Here is a 27,177-nt window from a genome sequence, read left to right on the forward strand (position 1 = left end):
AAGATGCTCCAGGGGGGGACTGTCCCTGTAAATACTGATTGGAAGTCGCTCTGGATAAGATTGTCTGATAAATGTTCTAAATGTAAAATGTAAATGCAGGCATAGAACAATTGGTCTGGAGCTGCATTTAACTTGTGCCCCCTTCATAGACTTTAAAATAAAAATATGATCTGTGTGTACATTGATTGTACCATCAACCTGAATAATAAAAAAATAATCAAAACAATATGTCTGATGTAGCTAGGCATTTTTATTCCTTGTGCAAATTGTTAAAGGATGGCATCCATGATTGATGCTAGTTCACAAACAAATTGAATTATCTGCAGAAATGCAGAGATAAAATAGTTCTAGTCAGCGGTAAAATGGAGAATACACAATACAGGCCAAAAGTTTGGACACATCTTCATTCAATGCGTTTTCTTTGTTTTCATGACCATTTACATGGTAGATGCTCACTGAAGGCATCGAAACTGAATGAACACATGTGGAGTTAACAAACTTAACAAAAATTGGAGACCTGGTCTCCACAGTCACCGGACCTGAACCCAGTCGAGATGGTTTGGGGTGAGCTGGACCGCAGAGTGAAGGCAAAGGGGCCAACAAGTGCTAAACACCTCTGGGAACTCCTTCAAGACTGTTGGAGAACCATTTCAGGTGACGACCTCTGCAAGGTCTCTCATCGAGAGAATGCCAAGAGTGTACAAAGCAGTAATCAGAGCAAAGGGCGGCTAGTTTGAAGAAACCAGAATACATTAATTTCACCTTTTTTTGTTAAGTACATAACTCCAGATGTGTCCATTCGTAGTTTTGATGCCTTCAGTGAGAATCTACCAACGTAAATGGTCATGAAAATAAAGAAAACACATGGAATGAGTAGGCGTGTCCAAACTTTTGGCCTGCACTGTATATGTACCGGGCGACGTGCGCTGTCCCTTTAAAAGGCGTGGCGGCCGCGCGCGTGAGGACCTGACTGCGGCGCGCGGCAGTGCGCGCTCACGACTTTGAATCCGCGAGCGCAGGGTGCGCGAGGTCGCGCGCGTCCGGCGGGATTATCCGCGGTTTGGAAGCGACGACGAGCTCGTCTTGTTTGTGGGCGTTTTTTGCTGCTCTGCCGAACCCCCCCCCACCTCCTTCTGCGGCTCTCGGGCCGCGTATGGACCGCGGGCGCTGCGTCGTTTCGCGTGTTTATGCCGTCACGCGCGCCTGGTGAATAGTTAGCGACGTAACAGAGAAGAGACGCGAAAATGGCCTCTGACGAGCTGTCATCCAAGCTCAACCGACGCCTGAAGATCGAGGAGGGCGGGCCGGAGGCGGCGGTCGGCGCCGGCCACGCCAACGGCGCCGACGACGAGCACGAGAAGTCGGCCACGGCGAACGCGGACACGGAGCTGGGCGCCAAGCTGATGCGGCGCGGCGAGCTGAACGACGGCGTCGGCGAGCACCACCAGCCCAGCATGAAGGTGTTCAACCCGTACACCGAGTTCAAGGAGTTCTCGCGGAAGCAGATCAAAGACATGGAGAAGATGTTCAAACAGTGAGTGGGGCGCCGGGGCGTGCGTGGACGCGCGGGGTCAGCAGCTGTCATCGCGGCGTGACGCTTCCTCGCAGTCCGCCGTGCAGAGAGGCATGCGCGGGTATTACATGTATTTTACAGCAAATTAGTTTAACCAGATGGACTCTGGACAAGCGCGCAGGTGGGATGTTATGTTCGTGGGATCGTGGCTCCGGGCTGGTCGAAGCGCGTTTAACTTTTTTTTTTTTTTTTTTTTTTGCTCAGACAGCACGGTGCAGCGCGATAAGTTCTGTTGTCTGGGATTTCTCGGTCTTTTGGGGCATGATGTGTATCGAACATCAGATAACTATCATCTTTTCTCAGTAAAGTGTGTGTGTGTGTGTATGTGTGTGTGTGTCATTATGAGCATCTGTGTGTCCTGCTAATACCTGTTTATTATCATGCACGCAACTTCACAAAGTAAGCACATATTGAATTTTTGGGGGCGACTCAGTGGTAGTAATTGGGGTTCAAACCTCTCACTTTGCAGTCACATGGATCAATTTTGGTTTGTTGCCGTGAAGTCGCATTTGTTGCTTTTAATAGAAATAATTCCATGATATTATGAATAGTGTTTTGAAGTAACCACCAGATCTTATTTATTTATTTATTTATTTATTTATTTATCCATCCATCCCTTTAGGTCAGTCTCCTTTGTAGTTTCTTTTAGTTTTTCTCGGGGGCCCTTCTTGTGTGAACTGGAACCCCGGCCAGTGCCAAGGCAGCCCTCATTATGTAATACTAATTTCAGCTACAAACACCCCTCCCGGGTCCGGCCTGGTATCCGGTGGTGCAGACAGAGGGGTGACCGGCTTCTTTTTTTTTGTCCCGGGCCGTTCCCGAGGCCTTGTCCCAAATTGGCACGGCCCTGTCTGTGCCAGCTTTGGCCTCACAAAGGCCCGGCAGCGTGGGAGCAGGGCCGCGGTGCGGCGGGCAGGAGGAGGGCCGGCTTTTCTGCGCCGGAACAGGGCGTCCATTGTAACGGGGAGGATGACGGACTGCCACAGCAATCGACAGTTTAAAGAGCTTTGTTCTGGGATAACGTGCCCACTGGCTTCCAAAGAATTTCTGTTTGTGTGTGTTTGGCAAAATATGTTGTGATGATCAGTTTTTCCTATTTTTTTTTCTGAAGGACCCATGAATTTGACACATCCAGTTGTTGCTATTATCATCTATTGGGTTAGGGTTAGTTCCTGCCCTTCTTGGTCACCTGACCGTGTTTCCCTGGTCCACAGTGGTTCGTCTTCCATAAACATGCACTTAAAAGTAATTATGAGAACTGAGTACTTTAATTCAGAGCATTTGGCTGACTTTTCTCAGGCAATATTAATCTTCTGTCATTTTGACTATTTGGAATGTTATCCCGTCCTTAATTGAACCATTATTTGCCATATTCTAGTCCAGTTGCTCAGGCATGTCATTTTTTGCACAACTGTTCTATTGTTCTGATATTCAGCCTGAAGACACTGAAGCTGAACGACTGGCACAGCTTCTATCATCTTAAAAATCTCCCCCAAAGGGAGATTTTTTTTTTTTTTTTTTTTATCTTTTCCTGGTAACGATCCTCCTCCCAGGTCTCAACATGTCTCTCCTTTCGTCAGGACGGCTTCTTCCGCGTCTGCAGCCGGAACTCCAGTCACCCGTCTCAAAGTTCAGATGGTTTCCACACCCAGTGGCTTGGAATGGTGAACTCAAATGAGAAGTCAGTGACTGGCCCTGATGTAGCCTGAATCTTTATTTGGTCCGGAGGTTAAAAACGTTGCCCCTGTCCTGTGGAGCTGAGTTCAGCTCCTTTTCTTGTAGAAGTTGCCGGACCGCAGTTGCTTTTGAGGAGTCCACTGGTGATTTTTTGCTTTGTTCTTCACAGTGAACGTTTTGGTTTTCCAACTTGGCCACACATGCATCTGCATTATTTTCTTTTTACTTCGTTCTTTAAGATGTAGACAAGGTCTTCTTTTATACTTGCCGGGTTTTTGTTGGCCCACACGCTTACATTTTTAATAGAAAAAGTAAAACAATGCGAGTCCTGTTTTTACCCAGTGTACATTATCTGCATGGCGATAAGAGGAAGCGGTCTGGCCCCTCGGGTCAGGAAGTGGGCGGGGCCTCGCCATGGCCATGGCCAGGTAGCACGCCAGGCTCTTTTAGTCTCTCAATGGTTCATTGTGAAGTGGCCACTTTATCTCAGGCCGGCAGGGTAAACAGCCTTCTTCTCCAAGGTGCCCATATAGAGGCCGGGCCCCTGTACAGCTGGCAGAAAGGCATTGTGGGGCCTGTCTGAGGTTTGTAGGATGGCCAGGCTGGATGTCAGGTACTTGTGTTACGTAAAATAGGATTATTGTTATACTATGAGGATTGATTCTTCTGTATATGAGTGAGTGTGGGGGTGGAGTGTAGTGATTGTCAGTGGGAAACAGCACAGCACACAGTGACACAACAAAATGTCCTCTGCTTTTAATCCTTCACCCTTAATGAGCAGTGGGCAGCCATGGCAGGCGCCCGAGGAGCAGAATGTGGGTACGGTGCCTTGCTCAGTGGCACGTTGGCGTCTCGGGTCCGTTTCCTTAACGCTAGGCCAACCACTGCCCCTGATGGTGTGTCAAGATTGGAAAATGTCACATCAAGTGTGTCTTCAGGACTTACAGAAAATTAAAGTGACTGCTTGTTATCTGTAACCATCCACCCACACCTTTTTTTTTGACACCCAAATATATAGATGTTTTTATAAGCTATATAATAATAAATGAAAAATGTGAGAAGTTGACTTTTGGTAGTTCTTTCAATGCTACCTCATTCTGGACTATTTAAACATCCAATATGCCACATGCACAAAGTAGCATTAGAAGTGTTGCCAGGTGTGTAACTGTTTAAGCCAACAATGAGCACTTAAAAAAAATGCACACATACAGATTCCTCATTACAAATTCTCTGGCCTCATGGTGGCATGGCCGTGTGTGTGTGTGTGTCTCTCCAAGGTCATGGGTTTCATCGACAAGCTTGTGAAATACATTTCCCCGTGTGTTTGATAAAATTCTAATCTTTGCTATTTTAATGTAATAAAACTATAGAGTATTAACTATGGAGTATATTGCAACAGCAAAATGAGTATTTTTAAATGTCAGTAATCTCTTCACGCTGCATTTCTCCAGATTGCTTAATTGCCTGAATTCTGACTCTCAGCACCATGCTGGGCTCACATATGATACCACAGACTGTGCACCCTTGTACAGCGAGCCCCTGCCGAGTTACCCCTGATTTAGCGTGGTGGTCAGATGGATGAACATTACTGTCAGGAGTAATGGGCTTATCTGCATCTGATCGTCCAGGCAACGTGTGATTGGTCCTCATGCTGTGGCTCGGTTACGACGAGCTGAATGAAAGCGTACGAATGGTCAGGATTCTGCTCTGAGAGCCGCTGTTTTAATCCTGTACTCGAGGTGCTTTCTATTCCGCCCCACCCCCCTCTCTCTCCTCGGGGAGTGGAATGATGGGATTATTGCTTAAAGTGCTTCACCCACCCCAGGAACCATATCTGCCGGATCAGGATATCGTTGACCACACTAGTGTTTCACTGAGCCGCAGACAAACCACATACTGTCATTTGTTTCTGTTAAGAACGGGCTAAGTAAGACTTTACATTACATTAGCAATTAATATATTAGTCTATTTGCTAATGGTGGTTGGGGCAGTGGCGGCCTAGCGGGTAAGGGAACAGACCTGTAATCGGAAGGTTTCAAATCCCAAACCGCCAAGGTGCCACTGAGCAAGGTACCGTCCACACACGCTGCTCCCCAGGCACCTTTCGTGGCTGCCCACTGCTCACCAGGGGTGAAGTGTTAAATGCAGAGGCCACATGTGCTGTGGGGTGTCACATGTGACAATCACTAATGTTATCATGGCTTCATGCATTAGTTTACCCCATTTGCTTTTTACTCTCTAGGCTCCCAATCTGCTCAGAGCAGCGTCCTTTTACGCTTTGTCCCACTCTGGCCATCCCACAATGCATTGCTCTCGTTGATGCCACAGGAGAATCCAGTGCATCACACCGCGGCTATAAATATCCACACTGCGTTGGCTGATCCAGCGAGGATTGGGTTTAAGCGCGAACGATTAGTCACCTGGACGCTAATCCCGTCCTCCCGGCCTGCAAGTCGGCAGCAACGCGGGTCAACCTGCCTGGCTGAACCTTCTGCACGTTCGCTGCACGTTCGCTGCACGTTCGCTGCACGTTCGCTGCACGTTCGCTGCACGGCGTCTGATGCCGTTGTGGCAGGACTGGCTCCATATTATGCTTTCTAACTCGCATAAGATCCTTTTAGCAAGAAACATTATCATAGTATTCTGAATACTGGTGCCCACTCACATATTCAGATCAGAAATTTAAATGTGATGAGAGGCAAACAAAAATTTTTTTTTTAAAAAGACATTATGACGAGATTTTTATAGAGGGACTTCTTGTTTGTTGCATTATGAATAAGCAATTTTTTTTACATACAGTACATTGATCCATAGGCCTTCATGTAATGAAGGTGCATTTTCATTTTAGTTTGCTCTGACCAGGTGTCCCTTCTGGCTGAGAAGAATCTTCATGATAATGTCACTGTGATTGAACATTAAGAGAGAGCTCAAAGAGAGCAGTGTCATGTGACCCAACTGCAGCCTGAACGAACCATTGAAGTGTATTGATGCTTAACTATTGTTTTTTTATAATTGTCACAGCCTCGTTTCATTATGATATTTTATTGTCTGATTTTCTTGCAAGTCAGCGCTTGGTTTACACACATTTGGACCTAGTTTTTCATGCACATGAATTATCTGACACCCTTATTTCACGACCATCTCAGACCACACACTTCAGTCCCTTATCTGTGCTGTGAAGTTACAAGTTACAGTTACAGTTACTTTATTTTTTCCTTTAGTTCATTTCTGCCACCTCCTCTTTCTCCTGCTTTTATTCAAGTTCAAGGGGAGCTTTGTCATTTTTGCTACATACGTACATGTTAGACAGTACACAGTGAAACTAAAGAAAGTTACATGCTCGCGTGAAGCTCTTGGACTGTCTCTCACTGTCTGTGTGTGGCTGTGCTGCACCAGTTCTCACGACCCCTGAGTGATGCACCACGACCTGATGGGGAGCCCATCTGGCCGGAGGAGGCTGGGTTGCGTTTGTCCTTCAGCACCCCCCCATGTTGTCTGGAATGCTCTGAATTTGGTCGTAATAAATAAATAAATAAATGAAAGTAAATGATTAAATGAAAAAAATATTTAAATATATTTTTGAGGCTAACAATATATAATTTTTTTATTTTTTTTATTTACATTTTCTAGTGCTGCTGCTGCAGAATTAACTCTGGAGCTGCTTTCACCCACTGCCATGTTTAAAGCGTGTCTCTCATGTAAACATTAGTCTAAAAATTTTAGTTCATGGCGTATCTTCTGCTTCCCTGTGATATTTCAGTAATGCACTTTTAATTCCAGAGAAGCCTTGGAATCTAGAGAATCTGTGAATAAGCGCTGGTGACGGGGGGGACATGCAGAGCAATCAGGCCAGAAAGAGGGACATTGTTTTGGTGGAAAGGAGGACAATACCACCCTGTACAGTGCAGGGTATGAATGAATGAACGGCTGCTGCACTTGCCTGATTGGCCGCCACACACGTAGGGTTCAGCTCCTCCGTCATTACTTAAACCAGGGCAGGGCTGTACATCACTGAACTGTCACACTTTCACGCAAGCTCTCTATTTCTGCTGTGATTTTAATGTTTCTGGTGGCAACATGTTATTTAATTTGAACTGAAAAATGTCACTAAAACTGGATGGATGATGGAGAATCATCATCTCAGTTCAGTTTGATAACAAGAGAGGACTTTGAAGCATTGGAGACTGGTCATGTGGTCTGAAGGCCTGGAGTACCCCCGGCAGTCCTTCATGCACATACACAGTCGGCAGCTTTGGAAGGGACAACGTATTCCTACAGCTGTGCTCTACGCCTTCCGCCCATGTGTTCTACCTCTCCATGTTCACTTGTCCCTCCTTCATTCACCCTCGGGGCTTTTTATTGCGAGACGAGCGTTCCTGTGGAATGTTCACCAAGCCGTATATAATCGCGCAGAAATGGGCACGTTTGAGTCCGTAATGAGGAGTTACTTCATGCCTGACACAGACTTCAGCCATCACAGAGAAACGCTATGTATATTTTTGTATGTCGCCTGACAAGTAGACAAGTTTGAGGGGGGGGAACAGAAGCCACTGGTTCTTTTACGGGAGACTCGCTGCCTCTGCTGTAGGGAGGATGGTCTCACATCTGGCAGGACTGGCGACCATTCGGTGAAAGGAATGTTTCATCATGTATCATATGGTGGGGGGGAGTCTGGTGGCGTCCTGTGTCCAGGTTGCGTCCTGCAACGCTTATATCTGGGTGCTTAGAAATCTGAAAAACCCACATGCTTACAAGATGTCTGTATTTTTAATCTTGGAGAAATGTGTATGTTTACTAAACAGGGTGAAAAAGTTCCAGTTGATGGTTGACTTGTAGTTTGGCATTTGCTTTGCAGTTCAGTCTGCCAAGGCATGGGGGCGACACTGGTCGTGTGAAGTTCAAGAGAGACAGTGGTAGTAGCTTAGTGGGTAAAACACTCACCTACAGACCAGAAGACCCAAGTTCCTGAGCAAGACTCTTAACCCTGAGTGTCTCGGGGCGGGGGCTGTCCCTGTAAATAGTTGCTTTGGATAAATGCCGTAATGTAAATGAGAGCTGTGAATCATTTAATTTAATGTAACATCACAGTAGACCGGTACAAACTGCATTGTCCTTTGCAGCTATTACAGTGCTTATCAGATGTTGAACCATGTCTGCAAAAACCTCACTGAGGTGGCCGGAGTAATCACCCATTTATTGACCTTTAACCTTCCAGTTATTAATAAGTGCACAAAGGCGTGCTTGGGACAAAATATTGTGCAGATGTGTTTATCCGCCACGACAGGTTAATCGTGGTCCTGTGTGAGCGTGAGATAAATGACGCGCTGGAGTGAGTCCGGGCGAGCCGTGCCAGTGTTTATAATTCCAGAGTAAATCTACTCCAGCCCGTTCTGCTTGTAGTAAGTCATTCACGCCGCCAGTTATTGTAACTCAGCTGGCAGGAGACGAGACAAAAGGAGAGGGGCGTGAGGGGTTCCCCCTTCTCTCTTCTATTACAGGTTACCTAGCAACCGTTTGGCAGGGTTTGGTGCGGATTAGGCATGAGTGATGTTGGTGGAGGAAACGCCACAGCCTAGGGAAGGCTGCAGTAATGTCTGGCCACAGGGGCGGAGACTCTGACATCAGTTACAGGATCAAATCTGAACCACTTTAATCAATAGGGCCGGTCATTAAAATCTTTGTCCCGTTGCTCTGACTGTAGTCTGTGACATTGGGGCCAACATCTTACTGCTGCCAAAATGAATCACGTGTGTTTGTGTTTGAGACATTAATTGTCACAATAACTCTACCTTTTCTGGTTTTAAGTGACTAGTTGGATTAATTTAATACAAATGCTTGATTACTCTATAACCCTGACCCCAACTTACCTGTGTGTGTGTGTGTGTGTGTGTGTGTGTGCGTGCGCGCGCACTGTGGGGATGCCCTGGACAGTTGTCATCGCTGCTCTGCTGTGTCATGTCACCACTGAGCCCTTTTGTCCATCTGCACACTCATTTGGTATCGACTGTCACAGCTCTGGACTCCAGACAGCAGTGAACCAAGGATTAACCAGCTCATTAACTAAACACCCCCCCCGCGCACACACAAATTTGTCAGATTCTTTTTTTGTTCTCTGTACATCACATAAATATTCAGATGTTGCACTGACACACACGGCTGTTTGAAGGGTCTCTCAGGAGAGTTGGTGGGTTGGATTGGTGACAGATGATTTGGATGGAAAGAATTAATCACATTGGAGCACAGTTGGGGGGCAACACACACATTCAGTCCTTTTTTTTGGTTTTTTCTTTCTTTCTTTCTGAAGGGTGGTACCAAAGCCCCTCACACCACCTCCACTTCCTCCAACAACTGCGTTCATCTCTTTATTCAACAAATTAAATATAAACCAATGATGACCCAATGACCACATACATGTAGAGTAATTATGGATAAAAATGACTAGCTTCTCAGAGAGAGAGAGAGAGAGAGAGAGAGAGAGAGAGGCTTATTTGATCATCTAAAAAAATTCAGGAAGTGGACTGAAAATAAGGAACTTAGTTACCATGGTACCATCAGTTAGATACTGCAGTACTATCATACTTAGTACCATCATTAGATTCTGCAGCATTTTGCACATGCACTTGCACATTTATTACCTCCTCACCCTTGTGCCAGCATGTCTCCGAACTATTGACTACGTCACTGTAAACGTTAAAAATAGAAGACCTGATTTCAATCCTATAGACTGCCAAAAAAAAACAACAACAACTTTCGAACCTTTTAGCAGAAGCCGCTCAGAACGTGACTCCGGCCTTCAGTCTCCAGTCGGAGTTTTGAAGTTGAGTCATGATTTCAGAGGTGGGACGTCAAGTTTTTCTGTCGACGCGCAACAGGAAATTGCCGACGTTTTCTCCAGTGTTGTGCAAAAGCCGCAGTGGGGGGAGGACGATCAAGCAACCTGTAGTTCCCCATCCCGTAATGAGAGAAATGGATAAACGGCAGCATTTTCTGACTGTAATAGCTGAGATACAGTAAGCGGATGCGTGTTACTGCATGTCTACCTTGTGCTTGTTTTTACTGATCCTGCTCGCCTCCTGTATTCCTCTCTACCACTCCACCCTATTAAAAAGGGAATGATTGAATAAATGGGTAATTTTTCCACCACAACCACATATGGAATATTATCCATATTTCTGCGTTAAAGTGTACATACTTGAGTGTTTGGAAATTCAAGTCTCGTTCTGGTAAAGTTGACCTGATGGATATCTGAGGACTGAAATTGATGTAAATAAGTTCGAGAATTCTTTCTACTGCACAAAAAAAATAGGTTTTTCGAAATTGACATGAAAACATGGTCAATTTTGTGTTTTAGTCCCGCTGCACACCTTGTGTTATTATATTCCTATTCCGGTATTATATTCCTTCACTTGAACGGCTTAATTGAACATGCCTGAGCTTGTGGCCTGCATATTTTGCAGCTGGTGTATCCCCTCGATGGAGTTGCTATGACCATGGTTATGCAACACACACACACACACACACACTCACACACAAACTGAGGTTCCAACATGACTGGACGTGGCTGGAAGCTGGGGAATTTAGATCCTCGGCGTGCCGCGCAGCCATCTCTCCTCTCCCGACTCGGCTGCTGCGGTGCAGAGGCGGCCGGGAGAGTGAGTGGACGGGCGAAACGAGTGTTTATATCTGCCGCTGACCACCCCTCGGGGGGAGGAAGGATATGTGCGGAATGAGTCCTCCCCACCAAGATGCAGCTGATTGCGGAGAAAAAAGGAGAACGGGGGGGGGGGAAATTAAGGAAATGGAGGAGAGCTTGAGTGAGCGAGAACTTTTTTTTTTTTTTTTTTTTAAAGAGATTTTAATATTTTATTAGCAAAATACACACCATTGTTGTGTTCCAAAGCCTGTATGTGCATTAAATATGAACTGAAAATGACATGGTGACTTCAGTGTGTTTGCACTGTCTGCTTCATTAAACAGTATTACGGCTTTTTAACTGTACAAAATGATGTCACCCAACCATTACAGTTCATATTCCTCTAATTTTCAAGTTTCAGGTCACAGTCTCTAAAAATAAATGGTCTTAACTTAGATTATTGGATTGGATTGTAACCTAAATTTTTCAAGTATTTTTGGGTTATGTTTGGGTCTTTATCCCAGTTTCTCAGTTCATGCATGTCAATGGTTAGATGTATGATGAGAATACAATGGCTCTAGGAGTAGAACGTAATAGAAATCTCCTTCTGTGAGTGGGTGGTGGGGGTGGACAGCTGGACATATGACACCTACCTTCTACAGAGTGAAATATACACACACACTTTTTTATGTGAGTAGAAAGAACCACCTGGAAATTCTTAGTTGGTTGAACCACTCAAGTATCCTCTAACGAACCTGTTAGGGGTGTGTATTGGCAAAGATCTTTCTATACAATACGTATCACGATACTCGGTCACAATACGATTATATCATGATATTGTGATAATCTACAGTTCACTGAAAATGTAAAAACAGAGCTGAAATACAAGGTGCTGTGATCGGTCTGTTGTGTTTTGCGTTTTCACACTGCCTGAAATGCCAAGCAGTAATTCAAAATACCCAGCTGTACATCGCCATCTACAGGAGTGGAGGCTGTAGTCGCATGCGGTTTCTCATCTTTGCCGACTGCACTAAAGAAATCGCTTGCACCACCCCATGGACTTCATTTGTATACAAAAATATTGATGTCCTTGTTTTGATACAATATCGCCATATAAAATATCATGAAATATTGCTGCATCAGAGATTTCTAACACTCCTGCAACTTAGAACACTTTGATATTAATGATATTATGGTCCATGGAGAACCACAGACTCTAGATTAATTTCTCATGGGAAGAGTTTCAGGACGTTCTTTGTTTTCTCTGCTGTTGTTTTCTCTGCCTTTTGTTTGTTGACATTCTTGTGGGTTCCTATATATGTAAGTATATTTCAAGACTGCACAGGAAGTAAGTTTTAAGTGGAGTTTAAGCTGTATGGGGCACATCAGAAGCCCAGATGAGATACCCCGCCTCTCCTGGAACAGTTTCCACAGTAATTTAATTTTTTCTTAATTTCAGGGGATCATTAGGTGTATGTGTAGGATCTATTAAACTGTGAGTAGGTTTAATATGAACTTGAAAGTCATTTATCCCAGTTATTTGCATGATCTTTGATCGTCTGCTGAATCTTATTATGATGACAGCCTTATTTTACAAGACAGGCGTGTTTGATCTGGATCTGGCCAGCCACACCTTTCTAAGCACACAGTTCTGTTTCGTTCCAATGCAGTCTGACTCCTGCTCAGTTTATAAAGCAGAAGTGATCAAGAGGAAGTGGGTTAATGTGCCTCAGGAAGAGGATTCCATCACTAACTGCCTTACTGTTTGTGTTTGTGTGATATTGTTGTGTTTCTGTGATGTGAAAATTGAGTGTACAAGGCAAGGCGTCTCCCACACTGACTCGGCTGAAGCAATAACTGCCTGTTGCTATGGCTACGGTGACTTGGAACAAGGGAGTGTGCGAGGAGGAAGTGGTTGGAGAAGTAATGACTGAGGGAACGGGAAGCTGGTGCTCACTGCAGACTTTTCATTGCGTGTTTGTGTCCAGCCTAAATGTTGCCAGATTGATTGTCCCTGTCCCTGTCGTGGGGGCAACATTACCACCGTTCTCTCGGTGCTAGAGATTCAGTCGCTGTCGCGGCTTTCTCCAGTCAGAATTTTTGGGTTATTTTTGATTACAGTAAATATGCCCATAACAGGAAGTTCATGGGCGGTGACTTGAAGGAATTTGGAGGAGGAATGCTGATTCGAGCTTGTGATTCTCACTTTGTGTGTGTAACCGAAGTAAAAAGTTATTTCTGTAGACAGTACTGCTGAGTTCAGCGCTTTTTTTGTTGGGTTTTGAGATGCCGTCTTGTTTAGCTGTGGCGGGGAGCAGAGAGGAGGAAGTCAGCGCCTCCACAGAGGTCCACAGAGACTTCCTCAAGCAGCACTTTAAACTCACCACCACAAATTTTCAGCCCTTATGAATTAGCGAAAAGAACAGACGTAAATGATGTACTTCTGTTGTACCGTATCATGAATCAAGTAAAGAGGTCTGTGCTTTAGTTCATGATCCACCAATCAGTTTATACTTCTCTACTGCCCTCTGCTGGTCTTTGTTAGTGCATTTTTTTAATTTTGATTAAATTCTCCCCTCCATAAATTGATAATTACAACATAATGATTTGATGGTGATTTATTTTTTACAAAAAAGGGTTTATGAACTGAATTGTTGTAAAATCTATCCCATATTTCCCAGGATCATCCACATCCTCAACCACTGAAGCCCTAAGCCGTCTACAGATGTTTTTCTCCCTCCCAAACTGCACATTACAAGCTGAACATCAGTACTGCACTCTGCACTTTTTAAATGAAGTATTACACGCTGCACTTTAATATTTAATCTTCCTACCTCACACTATGCTGCTATGTTATGCTCATCGTATAATTTTCCATCACTACTACTGCCATTATTGTCATAGCATGTTATATACCACATACACTCATTGCTGCTACTTATCTGCCTGGTTTGTCTAGTTTGTCTCGATCTGCACTATTTTATGGGTCACCTTGTCATGATTTTGTGTTGTGTGTTATTCCGTTTGCACTATGTCTTTTTGCACAGTGTGAATCTCCAAAGCTTTGCAATCTCGTCTCTCTGTGTACTTGTATATAGTGAGATGACAATAAAGTAGACTTTGATTTTGACTTTGATGTTTGTTCCTCGTCAGTTGGCCAGCTAGAATCAGCTAGAAAGTTTAACAACTCTGTCCTGTTTTTGTTCAAAAAACTATTTGCTGGACTGAATAAAATTCTGCGTGATTTAATATACATCTGTGGGGACAAAACCCTATATATATTTATTTATTTTATTTTTTTTTTGCAGGTATGACTCAGAAAAAGACAACTTTATAGACCTGATGGAGCTGAAACTGATGATGGAGAAGCTGGGAGCCCCACAGACCCACCTTGGCCTGAAGAACATGATCAAGGAGGTGGATGAGGACCTGGATGGCAAGCTGAGCTTCAGAGAGGTATAACCACAGGGGACGCATACTATATCATCACATATCAAACATGACTGATACAATGCAGAAATATAACAAAAATCAATGTAACTATATTATTTTGCTCAATAAATGTATGGAGTTTTGGTCATTTAGAGATGACGTTGAAATAATAGGTATGTTTTTCAGTCTGCTTTTTATAAAATTGATTAAAATAAAAAAAAATTGTGGCCATGGTCAGCAACGATGTGCCATATAATGTTTTATTCAGTTTCTGCTCTCTGTGCTGCAGTTCCTCCTCATCTTCAGAAAGGCTGCCGCTGGAGAGCTCGCGGAGGACAGTGGCCTTCATGCTTTGGCTCGTCTGTCTGAGATTGACGTGTCCACAGAGGGGGTGAAAGGGGCCAAGTCCTTTTTTGAGGCAAAGGTACATTCTCCTTCCAAAAAGGCCTTTTTTTAAGTATGTATCTGTTTGCATTTTGCATATTTAGAGGTTGCACACTGAACTAGGAAGTTCTTATCCTCGTTTCTCACACCGTAAGATCCCATCTGGAGATTGAATATCTTGATTTTGCTTTGACTGATTTTACCCGGCAATGTGCAACAAAACTTCAGGCAAAATGCAGTTAATAGGGTCACACAAATGACTAGGCTCAAATAATGACCTCTGACCTTTCATCTTCAGGTCCAGGCCATCAATGAGTCTAACCGCTTTGAGGCAGAGATTCGCCAAGAGCAGGAGGAGAAGAAGAAGCTGGCTGAGGAGAAGAAGCAGAGGCAGGCCGCCTTCAAGAACTTGCAGTCCGCCTTCAAGTGACGGAGCAGCGGTTCCCGCGGCTTTTCCACCTGTCCATCTGTCTGTCTAGTCCCACCCCCACCCCCGCCCTCCCTTCACTCGCACTGCAGAGTGAACTCTGTACGCTATATCTTATGCAAGGCCTTTTCTGCGTGTCCTAGACAGAGGTGGACATTTCAGGAGCCAGAGTCTGGGATTTTTGTTCCAACCAGCCAGTTTCTTGGACTGGTTTGTTGAAATGAAAGCATCTAGTGGGGAATTTTTTTTTTTTTTTAAAGCTGCTCCTTGTTGTAGATTCTTTTTATTATTTTAATAAATGCAGAGTACAGTGGACTGGGTTGAAGCATTCCTCATCACAACGTGGTGCGTTTCTGTGTAAACTGTCCTGTTTTGTTTCAGGCACAAATATTCCAAGCCGAGTGCAGAATGATGACTTGAATATCAGTTGTATTTTAATTGCTGCACCAACATGGTTCAGATGACCATATCTGCTCAACTTTACTCCACTCTACTGTACTACCGCTCAGTCATGAAACAGCGTATTAGACTGCGCATGATGTCACTTCCTGAAAGGGCAGGAAGTGGAGGACCCTGTGGTGACACTGGTCTCATTCTGCAGCAAATACACTCGAAAGTGTTTTTAATTCTCAAATTGTACTTCCTTTTAACATTTATTTTGTGTAGGTAAATTTGTGGAGGTTGGGCTATTGTAAAACTGCTCCCTGTGTTTCACAATAGTTGGCTAAATGTTCAGTACCTGAAATATCTGGTGAATATTTGTAACGTATGTGGGTGGGTATGTTTGCATGCATGGTGATTGGTTGTCTGTCTTTCGCATGGTCACTGTGAGGTTCTGACAATCCTTTCCCATTTCACACACTCTGTTCAGTTTATATTATATATCTTTTTTTTTTTTTTTTTTCTTCCTTTATCATCTTTGGTGAAGTGCAAGCACAACTTGGTGGGTTTGATGGGTCACTAAACTTATGGGCCTTTTTAAATACAAAATTGCCCTGAAATGTAATACATTTTTTTCTGTAGATTGTGCAGAGTTTGGTTGTGTTTCGTTTGGGTTTCTTCTTTCAGCAGTTCGGCAGGGCGATCTTAATCATCTAGATGCACTAAGTTTGAACCCTACATATTAAACTCTGCTGATTTCTGCCTTTTATTCCCCTCATAATTAAGGCGCAATAGTTGCTGTAGTGTTTGCGTTTGTCACTGTAACTGTGTACAGGGTGGGGTCTGGAAAGGGTCAAGACTTTTTAACCTCAGTTATTCTGCCTCTTGTGTGTGATATTTAATGTTGGGTGCATGACTGGCACTATTAATATGATCCAAAACCTGGGGTGGGGTGCTAGACATGCCAATACTGAAGGCCAGTTGATTCTTCATTTAATGGTGATTTATTCCCTTATATGGCCTTTGCCAAATGTGACTTTCTTTTGTGGTTAAAGTACATCCTCACTTCAGGGCACAGAGGGCCTTTTAACACTGATTTTATCAAATGTACTGTAAATTAACACAGTACATACTAAATAAACTTTATTTTGATTTGTTTTCTTGTCACTTCTTTTTAAAGCGATGGGTAATGGATGCACCGTGAGGCATGGATAACTGAGAGGTTGTGTATAAAGAGTCAAATATTTTTTCATGAGAAATGCTTTTAGTTTTTTATGGAGAGGAGTCTCTGTGAAATATAAACTGACTTTTCTCATTAATTTCGTGTCCACCAACAGTCATGTACAAAAAAAAAAAAAAAAAGTCATTTATTTCACCATAAAGATAACCTAGACTTTTAGTGGTGTAAAAAAAAAAATCTTTGAATTCATGTGCATATTGTAATCTTTAATTTCTTTGATTTGACAGTTTTTTTTTGTTTTTATGTACTGTGTGCTCTTCTTTGCCAACAGTGATGAGATGAAAAATTCATGTATTTGGCTACATGTGAAATTAGACTGGCTTCGCATTACAGTCCACCCGTCCCTGCTTCCAGTTTTGTGGGACTATAAGTGTTTTCTGTTAAACCCCCCCCCAGGGATCTGATGTTTGCTGGTCTGAGTGGCCAAAATCACAGCTCTGCTTCTATAGCGTAGGCTTCATTTTTATACTTTTTCTCTCTATGTATCCCTCGCTGTTCCATGGAGACTTTGTGCCAAAATGCATTTTAGGGTGTGCTTACTTTAACTGTTTCGGGCCAGCAGGAAGTAGTGAAAGTCGTCCCTGTCTGTTGGACTCGGTACTGACGCCGGCTCGATGATTTAAGCTTGTAGTTTGAAGGTCGTCTCGCTTAATGTTTCCCAAGTCACTCATCTGCACCTTTTTTGTAATGTACAGATGGACGTGCATACCAAAAGAACCAGAGCTGAGTTTTCTTAATTCCAGAACTTGCACTAAAACACAAATGGATATTACTGATGTATCTCTGTAATGCTCAGCATTGCTGCTAACCCCACAGTGTATTTAATAGCCTTCTTTATCACCAGTTCCAGCTCAACATTGCTGCTGATGTTATACCCAAAGCCAGTCCTGCTTTTCAAATGAACTGAACTATAACTGTAGTTTGTTTAGCAAAGACTTTAAAAAATAGTCCATAGGCATAGGTTAACCTATTTAAGTTTACTTTTATAAGTAAAAGTAAAATGTTTGACCATGTTTAATTGTCAACACCATCACCGCAACACTTGTTTTTACATGATGTTACAAGACAATAAATTGTTTCAACCAAGCCGGATACCCCATTGCCCCACTTGGCTTAATATATGCACACACAAAAAACTGAGCCAACCATCTGGATACTTTAATATTATATTGTGTATTGTTTTAGTAGAGGTGTCTTAACAAAATTACTTACATTTTTGTTGATCGGCCATCGGCTGCCAAAACTTTATTTCAGCTATGTGACTGGGTGCCACTTTTATGCCTTTTTCCTCCCCATAAAACAACTTTGCAGCTGGTCCATCATGCGAATGGCAAAGTGCTTGTGTCAATCGTGACCACTCCAGTCCTGAAATGGCAAATGTGACAGTGCCTCTTTATGAGACCTTGAATTCTGTCAGGCATGTTTTAAAATGAGATTTGTTGGCCGTGTTCATTGTCTTGTTAACCTCAGTGTGTCCATGTTTAGATGATGCAGATGCAGTGCTTATTGGCTTCTGTAGGCAACATTGTCATTTGTTTCATTCTTTTCATTAATCTTGGTTCTGCCCTCACTTGGCTCTGGCAACCCAGCAGGTTTAAATATGGGGCAGCCAGCATCTCCTGGTTGTGTGTTTTATGGTTATGATGATTTCAGTGTCATCATATAGGCTTAAAAGATTTAAACATTTTATTTTTGATTTTCTTACTAAAGTGTATAATTATTCTTGTGGCAATAAATACATTTAATTTGGGAGATTTTGTCTTTGCTTCATTTTTGTACTACACATGATTTTACAAGGCAAGGCCTTGTATTTAAAGGCTGTGGCAGTAAACTCCACCAGCAGAGGACAGTATTGCGCTCATTCGCTTACCATTTTATTTTGAAATTAGTTTCATAAAAGATAAAAAATAGCTTCCTCTAACCATCAGAAAACCGTGCCTTATAAAGGTGCCAGTCAGTGTTGCCAGATGTATGATAATTATTGTATTTGTACAATCATTTTTGCCATAATGCACTATAATTTTACCCCCTCACTGTATGGTTATTTCATTAATATGAAAAGGTATCTGTTTTCATCTGGCTGCGCAGACATACTTGTTTAAGCACAGTTGTCGCAATGCAGGATTGTCACGTCCCCGTCTAGGGGTTGGGAAACATGACAACAAACAAGGGGAATGTGTGTGGTGGGAATACACAGATATCAGGCCCAAGTGAAATATTGTGCTTTTATTTACAGTGAGTAGTGAACAACCAACCAAACCTAAAGTGCTATATACAACAACTACACAATTTACAGGAGGACAACAGACCATGAAAGGAGAGACAATACAAATACACAACAAAGCCACAACTAACCACACTAATCACTAACACACAACAAAGGCTTATCTGTAACTTTAACAATCCAAAACTCCAAGTATTCAGACCCTTTGTTCAGTGTTTAGTAGAAGCACCCATTTGATCTAATACAGCCTTTTAGGGAAAGATGTGACACACCTGGATTTTTTTTTTCAGTGTTTCACACCTGGATTTGGGGGTCCACTGGCATTCCTCCTTGCAGATCCTCTCCAGTTCTGGCAGGTTGATGGTCAACATTGGTGGACAGTTTAAGTCAGGGCTCTGGCTGGGCCATTCAAGAACAGTCACGGAGATGTTGTAAAGCCACTACTTCCTTGTTTTAGCTGTGTGCTTAGGGTCTGTGTGCTTTGGCCTGGTCTGAGGTCCTGAGCACTCTGGAGAGGGTTTTCGTCCAGAATGTCCCTGTACTTGATCTACTGTACGTGATCTTTCCCTTGATTGCAACCAGTCTTTTTTTTTTTTTAAGTGAAGTGATTGTCACATGTGATACACAGCAGCACACAGTGAAATTTGTCCTCTGCATTTAACCCATCACCCTGAGTGAACAGTGGGCAGCCATAACAGGCGCCCGGGGAGCCGTGTGTGGGGACGGTGCTTTGCTCAGTGGCTCCTCAGTGGCACCTTGGCGGATAAGGGATGGTAGTAGCCTAGTGGGTAACACACTTGCCTATGAACCAGAAGACTACAGAGTCACAGGTTCAAACCCCACTTAATACCATTGTGTCCCTGAGCAAGACACTTAACCCTAAGTTGCTCCAGGGGGACTGTCCCTGTAACTACTGTAAGTCGCTCTGGATAAGGCTCTGGATAAGAGCCTCTGATAAATGCCATAAATGTTAATGTAAATGGATCGGGATTTGAACCGGCAACCTACTGATTACAGGGCCACTTCCTTAACCGCTAGGCCACCACTACACCACAGCTGCAAAACCACTGTTGGAACTGTATTGGACAAGTGATGAACAGTGCCTGGTTTTCAGCACACATACTATTTAGAATTATGAATTAAGGCTCATCAGACCAGAGAATCTTATTTCTCACCATCTTGAGAGTCCTTCAGGTGTTTTCATGTGTCTTACACTTCTGTTGGGCCACTCGACCATAAAGCCCCAACTGGTGGAGGGCTGCAGTGATGACTTTCTACAACTTTCTCCCGTCTCCCGACTGCATCTCCAGGTTCTTCTTTACCTCTCTCACCAACGCTCTTCTCCCCTGAATGCTCAGTTAGGCCGGACAGCCAGCTCTAGGAACGGTTCTGGTCATCCCAAACATCTTCCATTTAAGGATTATGGAGGACACTGTGCGCTTAGGGTTAGGGTGCATGAGAATTTTTTTTGTAACCTTGGCCAGATCTGTGCCTTGCCACAATTCTGTCTCTGAGCTCTTCAGGCAGTTCCTTTGACCTCATGATTCTCATTTGCTCTGCATTGTGAGCTGTAAGGTATATATAGACAGGGGTGTGGTGCAAGTCCAATCAGTATAATCAGTGTGACTCAAATAAAAGGTGCAGAACCATCTCAAAGATGGACAGAAGAAATGGACAGCATCAGAAGGGTTTGAATCCTTTGGACCATGTGATATCACTTTTTCTTGGTTAATAAATCTGCAAAAATGTCAACAATTCTGTGTTTTTCTGTCAATATGGGCTGCTGTGTGTACATTGAGGAAAAAAATTCTACTTAAAATATTTTAGTAAATGGCTGAATACTTTCCGTACCCACTTTATATTATTGCAAGCAATTTGCATAGTTAATTAATTGTTCAATCAACATTTTCATGCAAAATATGCACACTACTGAATAATATGAAACATAAATCATATTTTAATGTTTTATTATAATGAGAAAATACATGGTTCAAAATCAAAAAAATCAAAATCAGTCATGACGACTAAGAGAAGGTGAAGAGTGTCCTTTGGACCTTCATCAGTACCTCATCATCTCCCTCATGTAGACGGTGTTCATGCGGTACGCTGCCATCCAGGCATGGGCTGAGTGATAGGCCTGTTGATAAGATGGAGGCAGGGAAGTGTAGTAGTCCTTCCAGGATCTGTAGTAGGACCTCCAATACTCATCTGCTCCCCCCCACTCCTCCTGCACCTCATCCTCCTCATCTTTCCAGACCTGTCTGGCTTCTTTGCTCTTCTTCTGACCTCTCCATTGGGATGTGGAACCAGGCAGTTCTTTAGACTTTGTAGGAGCCTGTTGTCTTTGGCTTGATGAAAATGCAGCTGCCTTAACTTGTTTTATCTGGGGTCTGCTGGACATTTTAGGGACATCATGTCTAAGCACAATCTCTGATTTCACTTGCTTATATTTTGGGTGAATGCTTGGTCCTGGAATGTTCTGTGAAGGCATCTGGACTACCTGTTCTACATCCATGTCAGACTCTGAATCCGAGCTAGAACTGCTTGATGGAGACTTTGAGGGTGACAGGTAAGAGTTCACCTCTGATGACCTCTGTACAGGAGGATCATTTTGTAGATCATGGTCAGGTCGATACTGCCCATTGACTGGCGACTGGTCCCCTTCATCGCGACCTCCAAACTGTCTGATGATCTCCACAAACCTTCCGGGTCCATGTGTGATGAAGTCTTCAAAGTCTTTCACAGCCTCTTCAAATGACATGGGGTTTTGCAGTCTGGGTTTGAAAAAGGACAAGGGGGGGATTTTAGGCAGGGCATCCTGCAGCTCCTTCCGTGAGGGGGTGTGAGTGTCCATCTGATCGCCACCGATCAAGGAGCCATCAGATGCCAAGCTGGATTTGAAAGATTTCCCTGATATGGCTGCTTTATTATATGCTTGTTTCACTTCATGACAATCTGAAGCTGTTGTTGTGACTTGCTTGGCCGTTGTGAGCACCGTAGCCTCTGTTTTCTGCTTCCTCGCCTTCTCAGTCTTAGGACGGGAGAGGAGAGCGAGGTCGGCCTTCGCCGGAGGATCGATCGTGACGTCCCAGTCAGATGTCTCTTCTATCAGCCCTGCTGGGATGGGTTCTAGCAGGGGATTCAAGAGGAGAAAAAGAAAATCAATGCAATCAATCCATTAAAACCACTAAGTGCTCACAATTAAATAGGTTAAAAGTCAAGCCTGGTGCTCAATAAGCCAAGAGCTGTGTGTCCTGCAGCAAATGGCATATCACAATTGTTAATTTGGGCAAAACTTAAATTTAAAATTAAATGCCCAAATTATTTATTTTAAATCATCTCCTATGTATACATTTTACTAAATTTCACTCTGGTTAGTTATTTATTGGCATCAAGCTAGTTACGTATTTTATAAAAACACAAAACTTCACAGTGGACCTGATGTGAATTTGTACCTGGTAAGACTGCAAGGTTCAAACTACACTTCTGAGCAATGGCCATCATCTTGTTCTCCTCTTCTCCATGGCAACAGTAGGTCACTGCCAATCCATGAGTGCCTGGAACACATGGAGCATGCTCAGTCGACAGCGGACTGAGGACAGTGGCCCAGAAACAGAGCTGGGTGACAGTTTCCTGATTATTCTTCACATCTAAAGCTCCACACTATAAGACTTACAATGGGAGCTCATCTATAACGTGTCACAACATGGAATTTGATGAGCAACCAGGTGCCGACCCAAAAAATCCAAGACCATTTCCATTATCACAGGTGTAGAAGACGAGATGTACTTCACCCCTGAAAATCACCATGGTTACATGAAGGCCATGAAATTAGTGGAGTCATGCTGACCTCCTCTCATGCATTAACATGTAGAAAGATCAGGTACGAATGAGCAAATGAGCAAAGGTGACCTCTGGTTGTCCTGACAACTACAGAAAGGGTTAAAGGAGCTCTTTACGTATTCCACCTCAAGAGCAGCGACAACAAAAGCGGCGATAAAAACAAAACTAAAGCCACCAATTTGTAATCTGCTGTAATTTGTAAACAGCGCTGAATCAAGCACATCAAGTGTCAGTGGTGGCCCAGCAGTTAAGGAAGCGGCCCTGTAATCAGAAGGTTGCCGGTTCGAATCCCGATCCGCCAAGGTGCCACTGAGCAAAGCACCGTCCCCACACACTGCTCCCCGGGTGCCTGACATGGCTGCCCACTGCTCACCAAGGGTGATGGTTAAAACCAGAGGACATATTTCGTTGTGTGCACCTTGTGCTGTGCTGCAGCGTTTCAAATTCACTTCACTTTCTTTCTTTCTTTTACCATAATGCAACTCACCAAAGCGTCCAGCACGGCCGATGCGATGCATGTAGGTCTCCCAGTCGTGTGGTACATCCAGATTAATAACCAGGTTCACCTTCTCGGCATCAATGCCCCGTGATGTCTGAGCAAACAAAAGGAGAAAGAGATGAGCATCAGAGTTCGTGAGTTCATCCAGCATAACAAAACCCATGCTTTCATATTTACTGCAGACAGGGATGTATGTTACGCAGCGATGGTGAACACACCAGGTCAGTGGAGATCAGCACCCTGCACTGATACTGCTTCAGTTTCGACATGGCGTCCAGCCGCTGCTCCTGACTTAAACCTCCTAAACATACAAACTCAGATTTAATGAATGAAGCACTGTTGTACACAAAGCCAACATACACAAGAATGCAAACATATTAATCCATGCACAGGGCGGGGCGTTACATCATTTATACTGGATGCAGCTCAGCTCGTTCCATGTGCGATGTAGTAAATGCAGGGCTTCTGCAGGTATGAGAAAGCCAAATTGAAGACCTTTTTAAAGCCACTCTCATCAAATTTGGCCAACTACATTTATCCAAGGGCCAGAGCTTTTCTCTGCAGACACTGAGGGCCAAATGCTCTTCTAAAATACAGTGTTGATTGTATTTTATCTTAGGAAATATATTATCATATATATAGAGACTACACACAACCCAAACCCGTTACAACCTGAAGCCACAAACGCCGGAAAAACACTGGGTTCAGACGTCCTTGGCGTCAGGTGCGCGTGGACTGTACAGAGCGTTTTCTGCTGATTGGAGAAAATCTAAAGCTGTTTTCAGACCAAACGTGGCACGTGCTGAACTCACGATGGGGCTCAGCATGAGAAAATATGAGTGGTTTCCCAGTAAGACAATAATGTGTGTTGTAGATCTCTGGACGCTCAGAGACTGTTAAGATCAGCTTTTCCTCCATTCCCACGTCATGTGGCAGAACATTAGCCCGCTTTGATTCACACGGGGCACTGTACCCCGATCAGGCAGCCACAGTCACTACCAGCACTGTATCGATGCAGAATAGTCCACGTCTGCATCATGATGCGTCGATTATACAATTAATTTGAGCTATTTCCAGGCCATATCATCCAGCACTATCCATGCATCCATCTATAAAAATAAACAGTTCTTCCAGGGCTACATGGTTCCTCACCAGAAATGCAGACAGAAGGCAAACCTTTAGAGCTTAGGATATCTGCCAACTGCTGGGCCCTGTGCAGACAGACATATAACACACACACACAGTCAGAAAAACAGATAGAACAGCTGGAAAGACAACGCTTCTTTCTCTTATTGAGTTTTACCTGCTGTGCAAATTGGAGAACACCAGAGCCTGGTTGAAAGGAACCTTGCTGAAGAGTTCTAAAAGGTTCTGGACTTTCTCTTCAAACACCTTGTGGGGTAGAGCATGGGAATGCACCAACTTATAGTACTGCTTTAAACCTGCACAAAAACACACACACACAAACAGAAGAGAAAGAATTACAACTTACATTAAGAGCCTATAAATTGTAACATTTCTCATCGTTTGCTTTCCGGTATAAAGAGTCACCTATGAGACCAGGGTCAGTGGGATTCAATCGGACAAAGGTGGGCTCCCTCATGTAGTGAGCCAGGTGACGGGCAAGGGACTCTGGGTAGGTGGCCGAGAGGGCAAGCATCTGCTTGTTTACAGGGAGGGATGAGAAGATCCAGCTGTGGGCCAGTGAAAGGATGTTATGGGCTGATGAAGCATTCCCACTTCTGCTAAAAATCCCAACCACAGAACCACAGCTCACTTGATCTGGTCCTGAAAGCTGCCCTCCTCCAGCAACTTGTCGGCCTCGTCCAACACAAAGAGCCGGATGCTGGTTGTGTGCAGGAAACCCAACTCAATCAGCTGCTTAATGCGTCCTTCACACACAGAAACAAACACAAATTGTTTGAAAGAAGAGAAAAAGAACATGGTTCACATAACTGGAATGCTGCTTACTGTACTTGAGAGGCAAAAAATAAATAAATAAAGATAAATCACAGAGATGGTTAAAGAAGACTTGGTCAGAACAGTGACAAATGAATAAATATAAATGCTCAGGCCCCAGAACCAACCTGGTGAGCCCACAGCTATTTGGCATTTCTTAAGTCGAACCTTGTCCTGGCTCACTGGTGTGCCACCAATGAATACGTGGCACTCAAGGCCCTCGATGGCACTGCCAATGGCCATGATAACTGAGTGGATCTGAACAGCAATCTCTCTGGTGGGCGCCAGCACAAGCACCTGGATGAAAGCACATAGAGGTAAAACAATACTGAAAAATATTCACAATCAGAAACATTCTATCATCTGCAGACTTCAGTCAAATTAGTTTTCCTGTTTTAAATAAATCTTTAGCAAACGCAAGGATTTAGAAAGTCAAATTAAATGTGTGTCACCTGTGTTGTTGCATTTTCAGGGATTAGTGAATCCAAAGCAATGGTGGCAAATACGCATGTTTTCCCCGTACCAGACTTGGCTTGAACAATAAGATCTGAAAAACAAAGCACAATTTATTTATTTTATTTTTTTTACAATGCTGTGCTGCAAATGTACTAGTCACTGTCATTTTTTGACCACGAGGAGCAAGGTGGATGGGAGTTTGTTTGCGAGATCCAGCTTACTTAGTCAGTTTCCTTTATCCAAGACCATACTGTCAGGTTTATTTTTACATGTTGAACAGGCCGCTACAATGACAATCACTCTGTAATTCACAGTAATTCAAAGTACCCAGCTGTACAGTGCCATCTACAGGAGCGGAGGCTGTAGTCACACTCTGATTCACCTCTGCTGACCTAAAGAAAATGCTGGACAGCATCACCCGGTGAAGTAAATTTAAATACAAAAATATTGATATTTGGTGTCCATGTATCAATACACAATATTGATATATCACAATATATTGCTGTATTGATATTTTCTAACACCCTTAGTATAAAGTTTGTTATAATTTATATTAACATATTAACTCAGCCTCCCCAGGGAGGTGTTTCGGGCATGTCCTGCTGGCAGGAGGCCCCCGGGTCAACCCAGGACACGCTGGAGAAATCATATCTCCAGTCTGGTCTGGGAACGCCTTGGAGTCCTGCCGGAAGAAGGCGGCCGGGGAGAGGGCTGTCTGGGATTCCCTACTTGGTATGCTGCCCCTGTGACCCGGACCCAGATAAGCGGAGGAAGATGACTACGATGATGATGATTAACATCTTAACCACATTATTATGCAAGATATCATTGTGCCAGCTGGCAAATGGCTGGAAATTAAGTAGAAAGACACGTAAATAGGTGCAAGCTTTATTTTGTCCAGCAGGCCTGATGTTAAATGAAAGGTTGACACAAAGAATGGTAACATAGTCGGCATTTAAAAGGCAGTATTTTGAGTAGTTACTTAAAAAGAGACAGAGAAACCCCAATTTTGTCGCTTGTATTAACCCAGTGGTTCCCAAATTGGTGGCACGAGAGCGCCATCTATTGGTCGGCCGGAATTTGTCTAAAATCATTGTGTGTATAAGTACACACACAAATGTAAAAACAGTCAAGAGGCAGGAAGACTTGGAGCCTCTGGCTGAACTTTGGACAGAGGTGCAGGTTCGATGTGCACCTCTGGATTTCACCTCTGGATGTGCAGGTTGGATTTACCCAGGCCGCACCGTCCTAGCGGGATCGCCTTGAGCTGAATCGGGGAGGGCCTCTGAAAGCCGGCCGACGACAGCCCCTCCAGCACCGGCTGGGACAGCAGCAGCGAGCCGAACTCGACTCCGTCAGAGAGCAGGACGTCGTCCGTGCGTTTCCTCCCGTCGATTTCATGAGCCGCCTTCCTCACGGGCGCGGCCATTGTTCCACTTCCGCTTTGCT

At 43.8% G+C, this 27,177-nt stretch overlaps 2 protein-coding genes across 4 annotated transcripts; one reads left to right on the forward strand and one right to left on the reverse strand.

The window, feature by feature from the left end:
- The first annotated feature begins 958 nt into the window (after nucleotides 1-958).
- Nucleotides 959-18,499, forward strand: efhd2 (EF-hand domain family, member D2). 2 transcript variants are annotated; one of them, XM_028994905.1, is made up of 4 exons: nucleotides 959-1,534; nucleotides 14,192-14,339; nucleotides 14,605-14,739; nucleotides 14,998-18,499. In XM_028994905.1, the coding sequence occupies exons 1-4, from the start codon at nucleotides 1,245-1,247 to the stop codon at nucleotides 15,127-15,129; spliced, it is 705 nt and encodes a 234-aa protein (XP_028850738.1). In that variant the 5' UTR covers nucleotides 959-1,244; the 3' UTR covers nucleotides 15,130-18,499. The 2 variants fall into 2 exon arrangements, with proteins under 2 accessions (XP_028850738.1, XP_028850739.1); XM_028994906.1 differs by lacking the exon at nucleotides 959-1,534 and adding an exon at nucleotides 10,146-10,260.
- A 2,422-nt stretch (nucleotides 18,500-20,921) lies between these two features.
- On the reverse strand, nucleotides 20,922-27,177 carry ddx20 (DEAD (Asp-Glu-Ala-Asp) box polypeptide 20). 2 transcript variants are annotated; one of them, XM_028993894.1, is made up of 11 exons: nucleotides 26,962-27,177; nucleotides 25,725-25,819; nucleotides 25,401-25,569; nucleotides 25,091-25,205; nucleotides 24,865-25,007; nucleotides 24,617-24,755; nucleotides 24,466-24,524; nucleotides 23,532-23,614; nucleotides 23,302-23,407; nucleotides 22,427-22,528; nucleotides 20,922-22,100 (listed from the first exon to the last, which is right to left on the reverse strand). In XM_028993894.1, the coding sequence occupies exons 1-11, from the start codon at nucleotides 27,155-27,157 to the stop codon at nucleotides 21,031-21,033; spliced, it is 2,277 nt and encodes a 758-aa protein (XP_028849727.1). In that variant the 5' UTR covers nucleotides 27,158-27,177; the 3' UTR covers nucleotides 20,922-21,030. The 2 variants fall into 2 exon arrangements, with proteins under 2 accessions (XP_028849727.1, XP_028849728.1); XM_028993895.1 differs by having other exon boundaries at nucleotides 26,973-27,081.

Source organism: Denticeps clupeoides, chromosome 10 (genome assembly GCF_900700375.1).
Source record: "Denticeps clupeoides chromosome 10, fDenClu1.1, whole genome shotgun sequence".
In the NCBI taxonomy this organism is placed as follows: Eukaryota; Metazoa; Chordata; class Actinopteri; order Clupeiformes; family Denticipitidae; genus Denticeps; species Denticeps clupeoides.

Bases quoted from the DNA above. Each gene is read 5' to 3' on its own strand.
- efhd2 (XM_028994905.1), top strand. From the start codon at position 1,245: ATGGCCTCTGACGAGCTGTCATCCAAGCTCAACCGACGCCTGAAGATC. The intron at 1,535-14,191 runs GTGAGTGGGGCG...TTTTTTTTGCAG, and splicing joins ATGGAGAAGATGTTCAAACA to GTATGACTCAGAAAAAGACA. The intron at 14,740-14,997 runs GTACATTCTCCT...TTTCATCTTCAG, and splicing joins AGTCCTTTTTTGAGGCAAAG to GTCCAGGCCATCAATGAGTC.
- ddx20 (XM_028993894.1), bottom strand. From the start codon at position 27,157: ATGGCCGCGCCCGTGAGGAAGGCGGCTCATGAAATCGACGGGAGGAAA. The intron at 25,570-25,724 runs GTGACACACATT...GCTTTCATCCAG, and splicing joins CTGAAAATGCAACAACACAG to GTGCTTGTGCTGGCGCCCAC. The intron at 24,525-24,616 runs GTAAAACTCAAT...CTGTCTGCACAG, and splicing joins TTCTCCAATTTGCACAGCAG to GGCCCAGCAGTTGGCAGATA.